This window comes from Rhinolophus sinicus, chromosome 8 (assembly GCF_057876585.1).
Source record: "Rhinolophus sinicus isolate RSI-liver-muscle chromosome 8, RSI-T2T, whole genome shotgun sequence".
Taxonomy (NCBI): domain Eukaryota; kingdom Metazoa; phylum Chordata; class Mammalia; order Chiroptera; family Rhinolophidae; genus Rhinolophus; species Rhinolophus sinicus.
The window spans coordinates 12,777,126-12,793,030 of NC_142508.1; the positions used below are offsets into that span (position 1 = coordinate 12,777,126).

Sequence of the window (15,905 nt, forward strand, 5' to 3'; positions counted from 1 at the left end):
CTGCCCTTGAAAATAACATGGCTCTGTGTAGGACTTGACATGCAGGAATTTTAATGTGCCTCATTAAAAGACACAAAACAAAACACTGCCAATCTTGCTTTGGAGGTGATGAAACTGATAATTATCTGATGCAAATGCAAAGGAATTTAGAATTCATTTTGTGGGGCACCTGTTTTGGCATTTAACTTCATACTTCTTCCAAACCAAAAGGTGCAGAGGCTTTGTGTATTCAAATGACTCAACTGAAAAGCATGAACTTAGATGAACTGAGTTTGGTTTTTCTAATAACAGGAAACCTAAAGAATCTATTTTGAGTATCAGCATCGTGCTGGAAGCTGAAGATTCGAAGATTCAAAATGGTTCCTGCCAGCAAATGAATTACCATCTACTGAGGGGAGGAAAGGCATGAGCACCACTTACTTAGTACAAAGCTAATAATAGGTGAACAGGGTTATTAGCCTGGAGAGAAAAGAGAAACTGAGAAAGGCTTGTGGAGGAAGGTAGCATCTGATCAAGACCTTGAAGGACAGGAAGGAAGTCAGAAGCAGACGAGGCAGAGCTTCTCCTCCCTACCACACTCCCTAGTCGTGCCCCGTTGCTCACAGCCACCCCTCTCCCCATCCCTTCTCTCCCCACCCCACCCTATGCACTCCATCAGAATTTCCTTGGAATCCTAGTTCTCCATGGAACAGTTCAGAAACGTGATCTTGTTTTAATGCCTTCATTTCAGATGAGGAAACTGAGGCAACTGGGGTGTTCCCCATGTAGGGACTCGAGTGAGCCAAGGAGGTGGCTTGTACATGATGAGTTTGGGGAACAGTGAGTGATCTGATTTGGCCAGAGGAGGGGGAGGTCAGAATGGGAAGGAATATTAAAGGCAGACTGGAGAACTTTGAATGTCATATTAAGGAGAGTGGGCGCTACCCTCAAAGGTGGGGGGAGGAGATTAGAAAAGGGAGAGAGGCTGAGGCTGGGACCAGAAGAGAGGGAATTGCAATCGTCCAGGTGGGAGGCAAGAACTCTTGAAATTCAGGAAATGACAGAGCAAGTGGTGAAGAATGAGAGAGATACAAAGAAAGTAAATGGACAGAACCACAGGCAAGATGGAATGGGAAAAAACTCAGAACCAGGAGTTGGGGGGGGGAGGGAGGGAGAGAGAGAGAGAGAGAGAGAGAGAGAGCTCTTTTCCTACTATTCCAGGCTCTGTTGTTGACCAGCTGTATAACACTGGGCAAACCCTTCGCCCCCATGTGCCTCAGTTTCCTCATCAAATAAAAGCATGAAATAGGATCAATGGTTTCTGAACTGTCCCATGGAGACCTAGGATTCCAAGAAAGTTTTGGTGGCATGGGTAGGGTGGGGTGGGGAGAGAAGGGATGGGAGAGGGGTGGGGGTGAGCAATGAGGTGATTGGGGAGTGTCGTGGGGATGAGAAAGCTCTAGATCCAAAACCACTTATTTAACAGAACATCTCCTTTCTATAATAGAATTCCTTGTATCATTAAATTTCTAAAAAAATCCGAAAGCAAAAGAAAAACCCAACTCGTTTGATAACCACTGGATGATATAGATGACCTCTACAAGCCCTTTGAAGGCTCACCCTTGAGTGACCACACTTACAGAAACTGGTTTTCCAAGAGATCTGCTAATACAGTGGACATGGGTCTCATTTTTAGGACCCCATTGAGTGCCTCTGTTTATTTGATTAACTGTTGCACAAGTGCTGGAACAACTGGAAGAACAACTGTCATGCTGAATCAGTGCCAAGACTCTCAAAAATGGGGACGATGTACTGAAAGGCCACTCGGTGTTCTTCCTCGTACATGGTACCTTTTCCCAAGACCCAGTAAGTTTTCCAAAACTCCTTAGCGCCTGTGCGAAAAGGGCCCTTGCCTGCGATTACAAAGATACTGGCTGCATTATTGGGTACTGTCAGGCTTTGGGTAAGTTGAGTTATTGTTCTGCGTTCCATCTGTCTATAGAATGGGAGTGCGACAGCAAACCACCCTAAAGGTCCCTTTCAGCTCTAACATCGCAGGATTTTAGGGTCCTAAACCTCGGAGCCTGTTATCTGGACAATTCCCGGATGGACAGCAAGAGCGCTCAGTCTTGCTCTGTCACAGTCAGATGGTCAGTATACTAAGGGCTTTGGGCTGTTGACTCTAAGATTGGGCAATGTGCGCTTTAGCCAAAGTCTGAGTCCTGCAAATGGGGCACTCGGTGCAGAAGGCTCAGGTCTAAATTAACAGAAGCTCTCCAGACACACAACGCTTTGTGGATCGGTTATTTGGAGTAGAGAAACCTGGTGCCTAGGTATAAACCCCTGCACATCGTCTACGAACCCCCATACAAGTGGAAACAAGGAAAACCAACCAGAACAGCCACGACGACAACAACGTGGAGACCAGAAGTTGAGAAAATCCCCTACAGGTCTGAAATTTACATACTCGCTGCGATCCTTTGCCTGCTGATTTCTCCTCTGGCCTCCCACTCCCACAATTAAAAAAAACAATTTTTTTTTCCCTTCACAACAATTCCTTTGTTAAAAAAAAAAAAAAAAGGCAGAAAGTTAAACCAAAGAGGCGAAGTGAGCACTCACTGGGAGAGAGCGGCCAGGCTGCGTCTTCCCAGCAATCCGGATCCCCCGAGCATGTCTGCAGCTGGAAGGGGCTGCGGGCGCTGGAGGTGCGGTCAGGGCGGGGGCCGAGTCCCCCGTGGTGCCATGTTATCTGTGGCTGAAAGCCGCGTGGAGGATGCTCCCGTGTTCTCCCTTTGTGTTAACACTTTGGTCTGTCCCTGTGACGAAAGTCTGGGCATGTCCTCGGCCAAATCTACTCCTCCCCACCCTTTCCCTCTGCATGGGATCATCAGAGAGCTGATTGTTATTTTTTACTGTAATCTCTCTAATAGAGGCCCCTTACGTTTAGATGGTCAAGGACACCGATTACTTGGAGATTTCCAGAATGTTATGACGGGGTCAGAGGGGCCAGGATCCCTCGTAGCTTTCATGCAGAAGACTTTATATGATGAATTACGAATAATTATTCCGGAGAACTGGTCAAAGGAAAAGACACTGATCCGTGTGCTCAGCCTTTTGGGACATAGTTGATGACGGTATTGGTTGTATACACAATTCATTTCTGAGGAGATGAACGGAAATCAGCCCAGTGAAAAGTTTAGTTTATCCGGGTGCAGTTCTCAGGCGCTCATTCTGAGCTCTGGTCTCAATTATCATTGGTGTAGGTGGCTTCCAAAGCAAACAGTTCCCACTGAGAAATCAAATCTGAGAAACTCCTCTCCCCCTCCCCTTTTTTTTTACCCCAGGGGAAGATGCACGATATGAAAATGCAAAGCAATGGCAAAGGGAAGAAGAGAGACTGTCCAATTCATGTTATGCTGTATTATTGAGTGTTTGATGCTCACGCCCCTCCGTGAAATGAGAGCAACAGCCCGCCTAGGAAAATACTGCAACAGTGGGTCCCATCAGCATCGATGGCACCCTGGTGGGAATCTCATCAGCCACTCTGCACAAGGGAGCCTGGTCAGCAACCGCTTGGAAAGCCACCAAATGCCAGCCCCTGAGGATGGGGTGATATTGACTCTATCTGGAGATGACACTCGTCTTGGCCTGAGTTATGAATATGTTTCTTTATTTCTAGCTAGAAATGAAAAGGTGGGTGCTGGGGCACCGAGCTGCTTATGGGACTGGCTTTCTGTCAAATGACTAGAACACCTCAGAGCTTCACAATGGAAGGTTAAGATGATTCTTTGGGTAAGCAGCAGGAGAAGCCATCAGCTTCACACACGAGAGCCCCTTCCGAGAATGAAAACCATCTTTGACATCTGAAGCCTCATGTCACAAACAAGGACACAGAAGCAGAGCATTTAAACAATTTGCTCAACGTCATGGAGCAGAATTTCAGCAGCTGCAGTTTAAAGAAGTTTAGTTGGGTTACTGCTCTTTTCACTTCAACTAACTAGAAAACGTTGGTTGTTTCCCTGCTGAAATACTACGCTGTCATCAAAGGCATAATTTATAGAGGAAATATGGTTTAATGAATTTCAAAGTTAACTATCCATATATCATGATGTATATACACATTCACATGTCTTTTTGATTATATATATAGTCACCCAACATACACTGACTATGTGACGTATGTGAGACACTCACAAAAGGCGTGTGTCTGTCTTCACACAAGAAGCCTTCATAAAATACCCACTGACTTGGTATGAGGTTATTGCTCCAGAGCTGAGATAGAAACCTGTATTGAGCCATTTTGCTAGTGTCCTTTCTACCAAATTTTGCCCATTTAATTTTTTTTTCCCTTCAGTAAATTCAGGGGTTTGCTGAGGCAGGCAGATAATCTTCCTCCCAAAGACACTGATGTCCTAGTCCCTAGAATTTCTGAATATGTCATCTTACATGGCAAACGGGACTTTGAGACTGTGATTCAGTTAAAGGCCTTGAGATGGAGAAATTATCCTGGATTATCCAGATGTGCTCAATCTAATCGCATGGGTCCTCAAAGTCAGAGAACCTTCTCCAGCTGTGGTCTGAGGGTGATAGGACTAGAGAAGAATGGCCAGAAAGATACAATGTTGCTGGTCCTGAAGATGCAGGAAGTGGCCCAGAGTCCAGAAATGTGGCAGCCTCCAAAAGCTGGAAAGCTGGAAATGGATTCTCCCCCAGAGCCTCCAGAGAGGACCACAGCCCTGCCCACATGTTGATTTAACCCATGTGTTAGACTTCTAACCTCTAGTAGATAACAAGTTTGTGCTGTTTTAAGCCACCAAGTTCGTGGTTATTTGTTACAGCAGCAATAGAAAACTAACACACTTACTTATGGTACTCATTTGACCTTGGGAATACATTTCACCTCCTGATTTCCAATTCTGAGGTGGCAAATATAGTTTTGGCATATTCAGAATAAACTCGTAAGATAGAGTAGCATAGAAAAAAATCTGTGGTTCTTTCAGGACAGTTTATTTTCTCTCTCTCTCTCTTTCTCTCACATCTTACCCTCCATAAAGGAGAGCAAGAATTTAGTAATCTTCTGCTAATATGCTTGCATTCCTGTACTAAATGTATGCTAACGGCCAGCTGTCTAAAAGCTAGCCACCAAGCTATTTTCCTAGTTGTAAAGAGAGGGAGAGGGAAATCATGCACACTCTTAGTTGGCCCCTTGTTATTAACGGAATGTGTTTGGGAAGTGGTTGTCTGTCTTCAGTTGGTGATAGTAACAGTCCTGGGTGTCATCACTCACGATACTTAGCAGGGTACTGATACGACAACAGGGAAGAGGACCATGAGTCTTGGACCTGGTCAGACACCAGTGAGGAACAGGAAGAACACAAAGACCAACAAAAAGGAGAATGGATGCATTTCAGAGGCAGGAAGAGGAGTGAGTCAGGAGAGGAGAGCAGGCGGGGGTAAGAAATAGCTTCCAAGGAGCCCGCTGGGGTCCAGCTGGCTGGGGCTGCAGAGGCAAGGCAAGAGGAATTAGGAAAAACATATCGAAAGGTCATTTGTGAACAGTTTTCTGCTCCCGCAGAGACCGAAAGTCATATGTGCTTTTTCTGTGTTGCACAGACAGGGGTTCTCAGAGTCCAACTTTCGAAACTAGTATCTCTGAGAGCCGATTCAATGGTCATTTGTTGGCACCATGAACAAATGGGCCAGTCACCCTTCAGCCAGATAGCAGGTGTCACACATCACATTTCAGGACTCTTACTACAGGAAACGGAAGCCGGGGCCACTCTCAAATTCCTCATAGCATCCTACGTTCCTGAATACTTTTAAGTTTTCACCAAAGAGATTCCGAGCTGGGAAGGTTTGATGGAGGTCAGTGCACTAGAAAGGAATAGCTCCCACCACAGGGTGGTCCTTTATTAATAAAATATGATTAAAAAAATAACTTGACTTCGTGGAGGTAGGAGACTGGGCCACATGATCTGTTCCAGACTTTAGTCTGCAGTGGTTAAGCACAGCTTCTACCTTGGAGCGATTCCCTCGGGAAAAGAAAGGTATGCGGGAAGTGCCCCCGTGTACTGCCCTAATGCACTTAACACACACACACACCACTGACCTCCTACAGAAACGCAACTTAAACCCAAGGAAAATCGACTTCCTTGAGAGGCAACAGTGCCAGTAATTTAAGGGGGATTTTTCAAAAGGCTCTGAAAGAAAAATTTTCTTATAAGGAAATGAATAGACTCTATACTGTTAGCAGGAGGCAAAAGATCTTGCCTACACAGTTGCTTACCAACGGGTAGATAGAACTGGAAGTGAAGGGGTTCACTACATATCTGCAGACAGAACCTCTTTCTTTCTTTCCCCGGCCCCTTAAGTCTTCCCCCTCCGCAGCTGATGACATCTCACTCCCCGCTATACACCCCTCTCCTGCCCCATGCAATGGACCCCTTCCCTTAAACTATATTGCTTCATATTGTCCTGTGACATTGTTTTCTAAGGGATCCTCCTAAGAAAACTTCTCGTGAAACATTCCTCCCTTTCTCCATCTCCCTTTGTAGAAATGACAGACTCTTCTCTTTCCTCTGCTTTCTACCTCCTGGTAATGTCTTTTCCTTCCCCATCTTCTTTGCTAACGTCTTTGCAGGTCCCCCTGTGCATTTCTTTAGTAATATGTGGTGGGGTGCGTGAGAGTTGGGGGGGGGGTGAATTATGGACTGCTATGGAAGGTCATGATTTATCCTTCCTCATAACTGTCCAGTGCAACCCTGTCCTTCACTGGAGTCCTTAGAACCTTTGCTGACACAATTCTCTGATCCACTCTTTGCCTGGTCTTTCTCTCGGCCTGTCACTTGCCTTGGGTTGCTCTACTCTCTCATTTGCCCCGCGATGGTGGCCACACAGTTTTGTCCCAGCATGTTCCACCTCACCCCTCCTCACTGAACACTATTTGAATATTTACTACAAGCAAGTTATCCAGTTAAGTGCTGTGGGGGGATCCAAAGATAAGAAGGTCATACCCAAAGGGAGATTATGATATGTATACAAAACTTTTAATACAAGATAGAAAGTAAACCGTACTCTGAGAGCCGCAGAGCTACAGTATTATACTTCAAAGGTGACATCCTGTGATCAAGTTCCCAGCGTTTAATCACACTTATGCTCAATTTATTCTGTGATTGAACTAGATTTCCTGTTGCTGAAATAGAAACCCACTTATCTCTATTACGGCCACAGGTATGAAGGCATCCTTCTGTCTCATCTTTTCTAGGCTAGATGCCAATGCCCATTTTCCATTCTTTTATTATCAGCCTGAACTATAACAACTCGTCAAATGAGAAACCAAGATCGAACATAATAACGGCTTGACCAAGGCTGAACGTGCCTGGAGGAAGGCCCAGTGCCGCTTGCCATGTTCCTGTTAACACATCCTAACATCATTTTTACATTGACGACAGCATCTCTTACGGAGATCATTCACTCACTTGTGTGCTAAATCCAGACTTTCTTTTGTTTTCCTTCCCCAGACTTGTTGCTTAGTCCATTTCCAGCACATATCTGGAAAGCTATTTTCGTTGTTCTTATTTGCCCTTAATATAGAGAACTTCATACTGTTTTCCGAAGCCCATTTTTCAACTCTTCCAGCATATATTCTGTATTGCATTTGTCTTGTCCAAGGTCTTGGTGACATAAATGGGAAACTGAGGAACACAAAACCTGAGTGCAACAAGGGAGAACAAAATCTTTCCAAGAGCACCTGCCTGAATTCCAACACCTGGGCCGTCTAATGATCTCTTTGAGGCAACCCAGAATTCAAGGTCATAGATTGCATCAGAAGTGTGTTTACATATTTTTGTCTCGGTTACTAGACTGTGAGCAACTTGAGGAGGGGGATTACGTCTTCCTCTTCTTCGTGACCCTCCTCTTAACCCTGCTAGCATAGTACCCACAGAGTAGGCCTTCTGTAATGGGTGCTGCAGAAATGAATTCACGCACATGGCTTCATGCAAATAATGACCTTGCCCAACTTAATTTATTTTTTTCTGGAATTGAAATGGGAGGATAAGTGATGTGAATGGTAGCCTGGCCTCATGGTTAGTTGCGCCCAGCATTGGAATTGAGATACGTCTGGGCATGTGTGACTGAGTGAATGGGGGTTGGGCCTAGGGAGACAAGAGGCGTGGGGGCTGGGGAGTCCTTTGCTATCCCTTGCCTTGGCATTGGTCCCTTAGCCCACTCCATTCCCGCATATCTATGCCCTGAGGAAAGGTGGGCTGCAGAGAAGCTGAGGCTGATTCTGCAAGGTGTTTGCTGAGTCTAGGCCATGGCTTGGTACCCGGGTGACCAAGAGTAACAGAGCAAAGGACAGGGTCATTACTCCTACTTCTGTACAGAGCACAGCATGGTTTGGGAATTCAGGAGGACGGATGGGAATGCACGGCCACTTTGGAACCTTGAAAGGTTGTATCACAAGGGCGTGAGACAGGATCTTTGACACAGAAGCCCAGGGTCAGGTGGGCCCCAGGGCAGTGGCAGTGGAGGGTCCCATGCAAATGACACAGAGGGGACAGGGACTCCCTGGGGCAGGAGCCCAGCAGCAAGGAGCCATGGGAGGTTGCCCGTGGTGGTAGAGTGTACCATGTGTGAGCACATGTGAGACGGACTTTCAGAAGCCATCAGAGAGGATTTTTTTTTTTAAATTGTGGATGTGGTGGTAATCCTTCAGAAGCTAGTAGCACTAAGAATTATATTATTTATGTGAATTAGATTCTATCTACATCCACAGATTCTGATTGAGGATACATGGGTGACAGCTGTAAGATTTCTGTACCTTTTTAAAATTATGTTTTTAATCTGAAATCGTTTAGACAAACTAAAAGGAATAAGGAAACTATAACAAACATCTGTGCTCACCATCCAGCTTAAGAAACAGAACTTTCAGGGGCAGCCGGATGGCTCAGTTGGTTAGAGCGTGACTCTGAACAACAGGGTTGCTGGTTCGATTCCCATATGGGCCAGAGAGCTGCACCCTCCACAACCAGATTGAAGACAACGAGCTGCTGCTCAGCTTCCAGAGGGGCAGCTGGATGGCTCAGTTGGTTAGAGCACGAACTCTCAACAACAAGGTTGCCAGTTCAATTCCCCCATGGGATGGTGGGTTGTGCCCCCTGCAACTAAAGATTGAAAATGGCGACTGGACTTGGAGCTGAGCTGCGCCCTCCACAACTAGACTGAAGGACAACGATTTGGAGCTGATAGGCCCTGGAGAAACACACTGTTCCTCAATATTCCCCAATTAAAATAAAAATAAAAATGTGGCAGTCACATTAAAAAAAAAAAAAAAAAATGGAGCTTTGAAAGTAAGTGGGCCCCATGTGCTCTTCTAGAATAGCATTTTCTCCCTGTCCACCTGGAGGCAGCTAGTCTCCTGAATTTGTTTGTGTCCAATCCACTTTCTTGTGAGCTAATCCTTTGGACACGTCTTTCCTTCCTCTCCCCAGACTCCATGTCTCGTCCCACCCCAGTGGGGTCACCATCAGTGCCACCATAGTGTGTATTTGATTCTAGGATGAAACAGGATGGGAGTGTGGGAGTGAGGCATCCTTTCACTTGTCTTGATGCTTCTGTTTGTTTCATGGTGAAATGCAGGTCCCCTGATCGTGACACTACTGTTCAGTTAAAAGGAAGGCGTTTTTTCCTTCCCAAGGCTAAACCTCGAGTCCCAGCATTCCTTTGCTAATTCTCCCCCTTAAGCGTTTCCTGACCTCGAGTCACATCCCCACTGGTATTCTAACACACATCCTCAATTAGTGCAATATACACTAACATTTACCTAAAGGGAAATCTATTCAGTTAAAAAATTATTGGCATCTGCCACCATTTGCTTGGTATTTCCTGAAGCTTTCTGCCTTCACCCAACAAAGCTATTCCTTTTTCTTTTGCCTACAGTCCTTTGCATCTCTGACTTCTACTGATTCTTTAAGAACCACTGTCTAGCCCCACCTCTATGAAGTCTTCCGAGGTTTGACGTTATTCCTCTGTCATTTATCATCTTAGGAGGACAGATGAGAAAGTTTGAGCCCACTCTTGTTTGCATGCATTTGAGAAACAGTTATGTTGTCATGTCTGAGTCAGCAAACCCCAGCTAACTTGCTGTAAGGCTCCCCATTTCCGTTTAGACTCTTTTGCAACAATTGTTTAGGTAGACTGCCTAAGCTCTTTTTAAAATCTAGGGTTTTTAACCAGCTAGACTATTTGCTTTTCCTGGAGAGAAAAGTTGCTGTATTAAAAGGATCTTGCCTCTAACGCCCATCTGCCCTCCAGCTTGAAATACATCTTTAAAACATATTACCCTGGTTTTGGTCTAAGTGAAAATATTAATATATACCTTATACAATTTTAGGAAAAAAGTGTGTACATGTAGGATATAATTCCTAACCAGTGGGAACAGAATCTACACCTTTATGATGTACTTTACAATATAGATTTGTTGTACCTAGATACAATTAAACTGTGATGGAAATTAAGAAACTATCATGGGGACCCTAAGAACGTAATTCTAGTGTAGGGGAAAAGGTCAAATCTCCAGAGGGGAAAAAAAAAGTAAAAGAAATGAACAAAAAAGTAAGAGAAAAGAAATCTTCATAGGAAGCACGTTAGTTTATAAGCCACGAATCTCAGTGTGTAACACTCTTGCTCAAAGTATCTAAATATTTCCACAACTATAAATTTATCTTCTGGTGTCCACTATATGCATCTGGGTATTAAATTTACACATTAATTTTATAGCTGGAATCAAATCCAGATTTTTTTCCCAGTGATGCTATATAAGGTCTAAAAAAATATTGATTTCTTCTTTTGGGAGATCAGACCTGGATTAAAGCATATGTTTATTACTATTGCTAAAGAAATAGTCCATTACAAGTTTTGGATACTTTGGATGTAGTGTTTATTTATATAATGACACTGTGTTAGGTACTGTCCAATTTTGTAACTAACAGGTCACACGAGTCAGTATATCTATCTATAGATAGAAATAGACAGCGGGAGTCACGGAATCTTATTTATTCGTTGTTCACCTTTTCTCACTAAAGTAAATTATAACCTTTTTGTTGGTAGGGATATTTCTAACACCTCTTTTGTAGCCACCCAATACAGCCTGGAATAATGTTAGGCATATAGCAGATGCTCAATAAACACGTGTCATTTGTTCTCTAGGTTGAAAAGGGACAACAATGGAGTAGAGATGTTGCCCCAAGAAGGCCAGTTGGCTGGTCCTCCCAGAGGCTCCATGGAGTGACCTTTTTTTTTTTGAGTATTCATCATGGTACACGATCTAGAAACTCCACTGAGATCTTGGGCATTCTCAGAATTGACAGATCTCAGGGAGACTGGCTCACAGACGCACAAGAGACTCATGTGTATATCAGAATGCCAATTAATACCAGTTAATTCAGGGAAAATGGATGACCTCCCTCTTCAGTGCCTGGAGGGCTCTCATTTCCCAACGGGCACCACCATGCCCCAAGCTGGAATGTCAAGAAGCCTCACAGTCCCAAGAGACCACTTCATGAGTGTGGAATCAGAGCAAGGGGAGGTGATATCATGAGGAATATCTCACCTAAGCCAAGGGGAGACATGAGGAAACCCCTCCCTCAGTGGAGAAAATACTTATCAGGTCACAAGATTGAACAAACCCTGAGATGCAAGGTCTATCTCATCTGGAGACTCCTGGATGTCCAGTGCCAACCCTAGTCTTGACATTCATGCAGACCTTTTCTACTGGCCCATTCTTCCTTCAGGCTTACTAATACCATAGATGATTTGGACTGAATGTTTGTATCCCCCCAAATTTCACAGGTTGAAATCCTAACCCCCAATGTGATGGCATTAGGAGTCAGGGCCTTTGGGTATGATTAGGTCATGAGGATGGAGCCCCCATGAATGGGATTAGTGCCCTTACAAGAAGAGACACAATAGAGTTTCTTCTCTTTCTCTCTCTCTCCACCATGTGGGGATACAACAAGAAGACAGCCAACTGCAAACCAGGAAGTGGGCCCTGACCAGACACTGGATGTGCCAGCACCTTGATCTTGGACTTCCCAGTCTCCAGAACTGTAAGAAATAAATGTTTCTTGTTTAAGCCACCTGACTACGACAATAGATTGCAGTTAGACTCCACTTGCTTATATCTGGGAGCTCTAATGCAACTGAGACTTATGTGTTGAATTTATTTACAATGTCCTTTTGTAGAATTCTTGGGTACTTTTATGGAGGCAGCTTGAGTGGAGACTAGAAAGAGACGAGGAGAAAGCCTTTTCAGCTTTAGGATGCTGTTTTACATTAAAGTTATTGAGCAATGAAATCAAGCAATTATTAGGATCAAGGCAGGAAAAGCAAATGGAGCTTTTCTTTTTGCCCATTAATGTACAGAACAGAACCAAGTAGTTTCTATTTTTTAGCGGAAACATTTAATTTAAAAAATCATGGCTTATTTAAAAGTCAAAAGCCATCTGGAAAGCTTTTTACTTTTAAGACCTCATGAAGATAACAAAGAAAATAAAACAGATGATACTTATACAAAAAGTAGCAGACAGTCACTTCTATTTTGAAAGCCAATGATGTGAAATATGCATTCAGCTTTCTAGAATATGGTGCAAAGGAGAGAGGGCTAATGTAATCTGAGAGTCTCCTAGGTATTTTAGAATTCAGAGTCTTTCTAGGATAACATCAAATTATCTTTCCTTCTGACTCTTTCCCAGTGGACCTAGGATTAAAAATTAAATTAAAAATCAAAAGATACAATTCTGAGGCTTTTTTACAGTGCTTCTAGGTCTATGTGTTTCGGGTGTAACAGTTCACTAGCTTTATTTTAATCACAAATTTTTATGTATTAATTAAAAATTTTATGTAATTTACAGATTAACCAAAGGGTATACTTTCATAATTAAGAAACTCAATGCCTAGTGTAGAACGCGTATGTTATAGTCAATGGTAACTGAATTAATCTTCATCTTGATTTAGAGTTTTAACTAATAGTTATTTATAAATACTCTTCCTCTTTCTTCTAAGCAGTCCTTTTTGAGGTGCATGAACTCTTTATCAAAACAATCTAACCATATCTTGGTTAAAAAAAATCTTGGGTTTTAATGTATTTCTTTATTCTTTTTTTTCTTGGTTCATCATTACATCCCAATGATGTAATGGGACTAGAAAGCAATCCACTATTTAGAGCTTAAATTGGAGACCCCACTTGTATGTTAAATACTCTCTGTTTCTGAGAGAGTGTTGACCAGTACTGGCCGGAAGTTGACTTGACCCCTCATCTACTTCCGCCCATCCTCCTGGGATTAGCTGAAGCAGTTAACTCCTCCAGACCACAAACTTGGTCTCTCATTAGAGAAATTTTCGATGATACAGTTTGTTCACTGTGGGTCTCCTGAGGGTTTGGTATGAAGCCTGTAATTTGATAATTATCTGATCTTACAATGCCGGTGTTAACTGCAAACAACCCTAAGGGCTTGAGTATTGGAGCAAATAATCCAACTAAAGGGAATTGACTTACCTATTCACATCATTTATTTTCATGATACAACTAAATAAGCATAATGGTCAGATTATATGATGTGGCATTCCAATTACCCTTAATAATCAGAGAAATACATGAGATGAGTTTCTTCATAACTCTAGAGAAAAACATATGGAGTCAAAATGCTAGTAGCTCTGCAGGGGAGTGATGGAATCCCAAGGAAGGTGTGGATGGTGTCAGTACACAGGCAATACCACAAAGGTCACTAATATTTCTGCTTCCCCATAAATAGCTTCGCAAAGACAGCCAAATTCTACCTTGATACACAGATAGGAATTGAAGTATCTAATTGTTTGTTCATGCATTCAACGTATTTCTTTGGGGAAGTAAAACTGAAGAAGATGTAATTCATGATTTAGAGTTGCTCTTCATATGGTAGGGAAAACAGACATATAAAATAGGTGATAATAATTAACATACGTCAAAAATGTTAAGGGAGACCCAAGGAGGAAAATCCGTCCCTTTGACAGGAGACCTAGGAAGGGGGTTTCTAGAGGGTGACTGTTGAACTGGGTCTTCAAGGTGAGTAAGAAGTCACCAGTGACAAGAGGTTCAGCAGGAACAAGACCGTGCTGTGGAAGAGCATAGAATCCCTCTAACTGTGAATTCCTTTGCAAATTAAATGCAAAACTGGACAAGTAAGCAACCAACAGCACCAAGATTTAATTCTAATTGGGAGAAAGCCATCATTTCAAATCTTTTCAATTTTCTCCTCAACTCACAACTACAGGAAAAGAAAAGACAGAATGATTTTGCTTCTTCTAATCTGCAATTGACGTCTTAAGGCCTCCCTACGGAGACAGGTTCCAGGGAGAGCGACAGGTACCATTTTATAGTATTTTTTGTGTCTGATTTTTGAAAGCCTAGAATGTCTGAGGGCCAGTCAGGTAGCGTAAGATTTAGTGAGATGTGTGGAAATTCCTTTGAAACACAGTATATGACCAGAATGGAACTTGCAACCCCATACAGAGTTAGATAGAAGTGAATCTGATGGAAATGAATTGTATAGGCACCTCTCCATGATAACCATATGTCATGTGCACCACCCTTTACACTTTTGATGGCATTCATCCATATCTCATTTAGTTTTCTCAGCCACCCTGAGAAGGGCTAGTTCTGTTTTACAGGTGAAGTCCAGATCTGCTAACCTGTTATCCAGTGTCCTCTTTCCTGCATCCTCGATCTAAACGGTAAAAGGTATTTTCTTTTGCAGAGTTAGAAGCAGTTGTATGGCTTGGGCACAGGATAATGCAGAGGGAAAAGCACCAGAAGTTGGAGTAAATGGCAAGGTGTCCAGATTTCACCCTGCCACTGACTGTGCTCATGGACGTGTCACTTTGCAAGTCTCAGTCCAATGATTTGGCTTTCCCAATCCTTTTCCGAGAAGTAGGGGAGAGTCTTAATTTCTGAACATATAACCCAATAGTATACCAGAATCTGTCTCCTAGCAGTAATTCTGTACTTCAGGCAGGGTTCTCATGGGAAACTAACTCCTTTCTGAAGGGTATGCCTCCCCAGTTCAGTTCTACCATAGCTCAGACAAATGCTGCAGCGAGATAGAATTTATGCTCATGCGCTTGTGACATGAGGCACGTAGAAATGAAAGGATTCGGAATGTCCATCCTGTCTCAGCCTCGAGTTTTACAAAAACGTCATCCTATGCAGTTCACAAACCACAGAGCTTCTGTAGCAATGATATTCCCTGGGTAGCCAGGATACACACTGAGGATGCTGGCTCAGGAAACATACATTTGGAATGCTTGGCTTTCACGGTTAGATAAGAAGAATTAAAGGCTCTTAAAAAGGGGAGTAACAGGAAAAAAGGGCATCAGACAGCAACACTATCTATATCATCACTTTTATCCAAGGCCCCTTAACAGTAGTTTCTCATTTTATTCATCAAAGAAGAAATGGAGAGGGAATAATAGATCCTCCTAAGTGGGCCCCCACTAAAAAAAAAAAAAAGGAAAAGAAATCAAGAATTACACAACAGTATTGAGTAGAGAAACAGAAGGACTGTTCAAGGAAGGAGGGGGCAGAAGCATACATCCCTGTGGTTGCAACGGTGCCTTGGGAACGATGCAGTGTGATGATACCTGCTGAGGCTGCTTGTTTGCAAACCAGCATGATAACCTATCCTGCTCATCTGTCGGTTCACTTCCTGCTCAGTTATTTCCCATATTAGTCTCGTAAGTTGCCCAGAAACAGTTGCCAACAGTGCAAAGTTTTCTGTGGGAATCAAAAATGGATCGGCGGCTGTTATTCTAAGTAAGCAGAGTGGAGCTACCAGCTCCAGAAATAAAGGACTCTTTCACTGCCTAGTGGTTGGTGCCAGCTCTGGGAG

The 15,905-nt window shown here is 43.3% G+C and overlaps 1 protein-coding gene across 10 annotated transcripts in view; it reads right to left on the reverse strand.

Moving 5' to 3' along the window:
• The window catches only part of CALD1 (caldesmon 1), a 195,213-nt gene that overhangs the window by 63,655 nt on the left and 115,653 nt on the right, over positions 1–15,905 (reverse strand). For 2 of the 10 annotated variants that reach the window (XM_074315352.2, XM_088799912.1), the window contains exon 1: positions 2,599–2,790. The exons of the other annotated variants lie outside the window; for them this stretch is intronic. In XM_074315352.2, coding sequence (XP_074171453.2) covers positions 2,599–2,651 — 53 coding nt within the window. In that variant the 5' untranslated portion in view covers positions 2,652–2,790. Of the gene's footprint in view, positions 1–2,598; positions 2,791–15,905 lie in introns of those variants that run through there. 10 annotated transcript variants of the gene reach the window in all.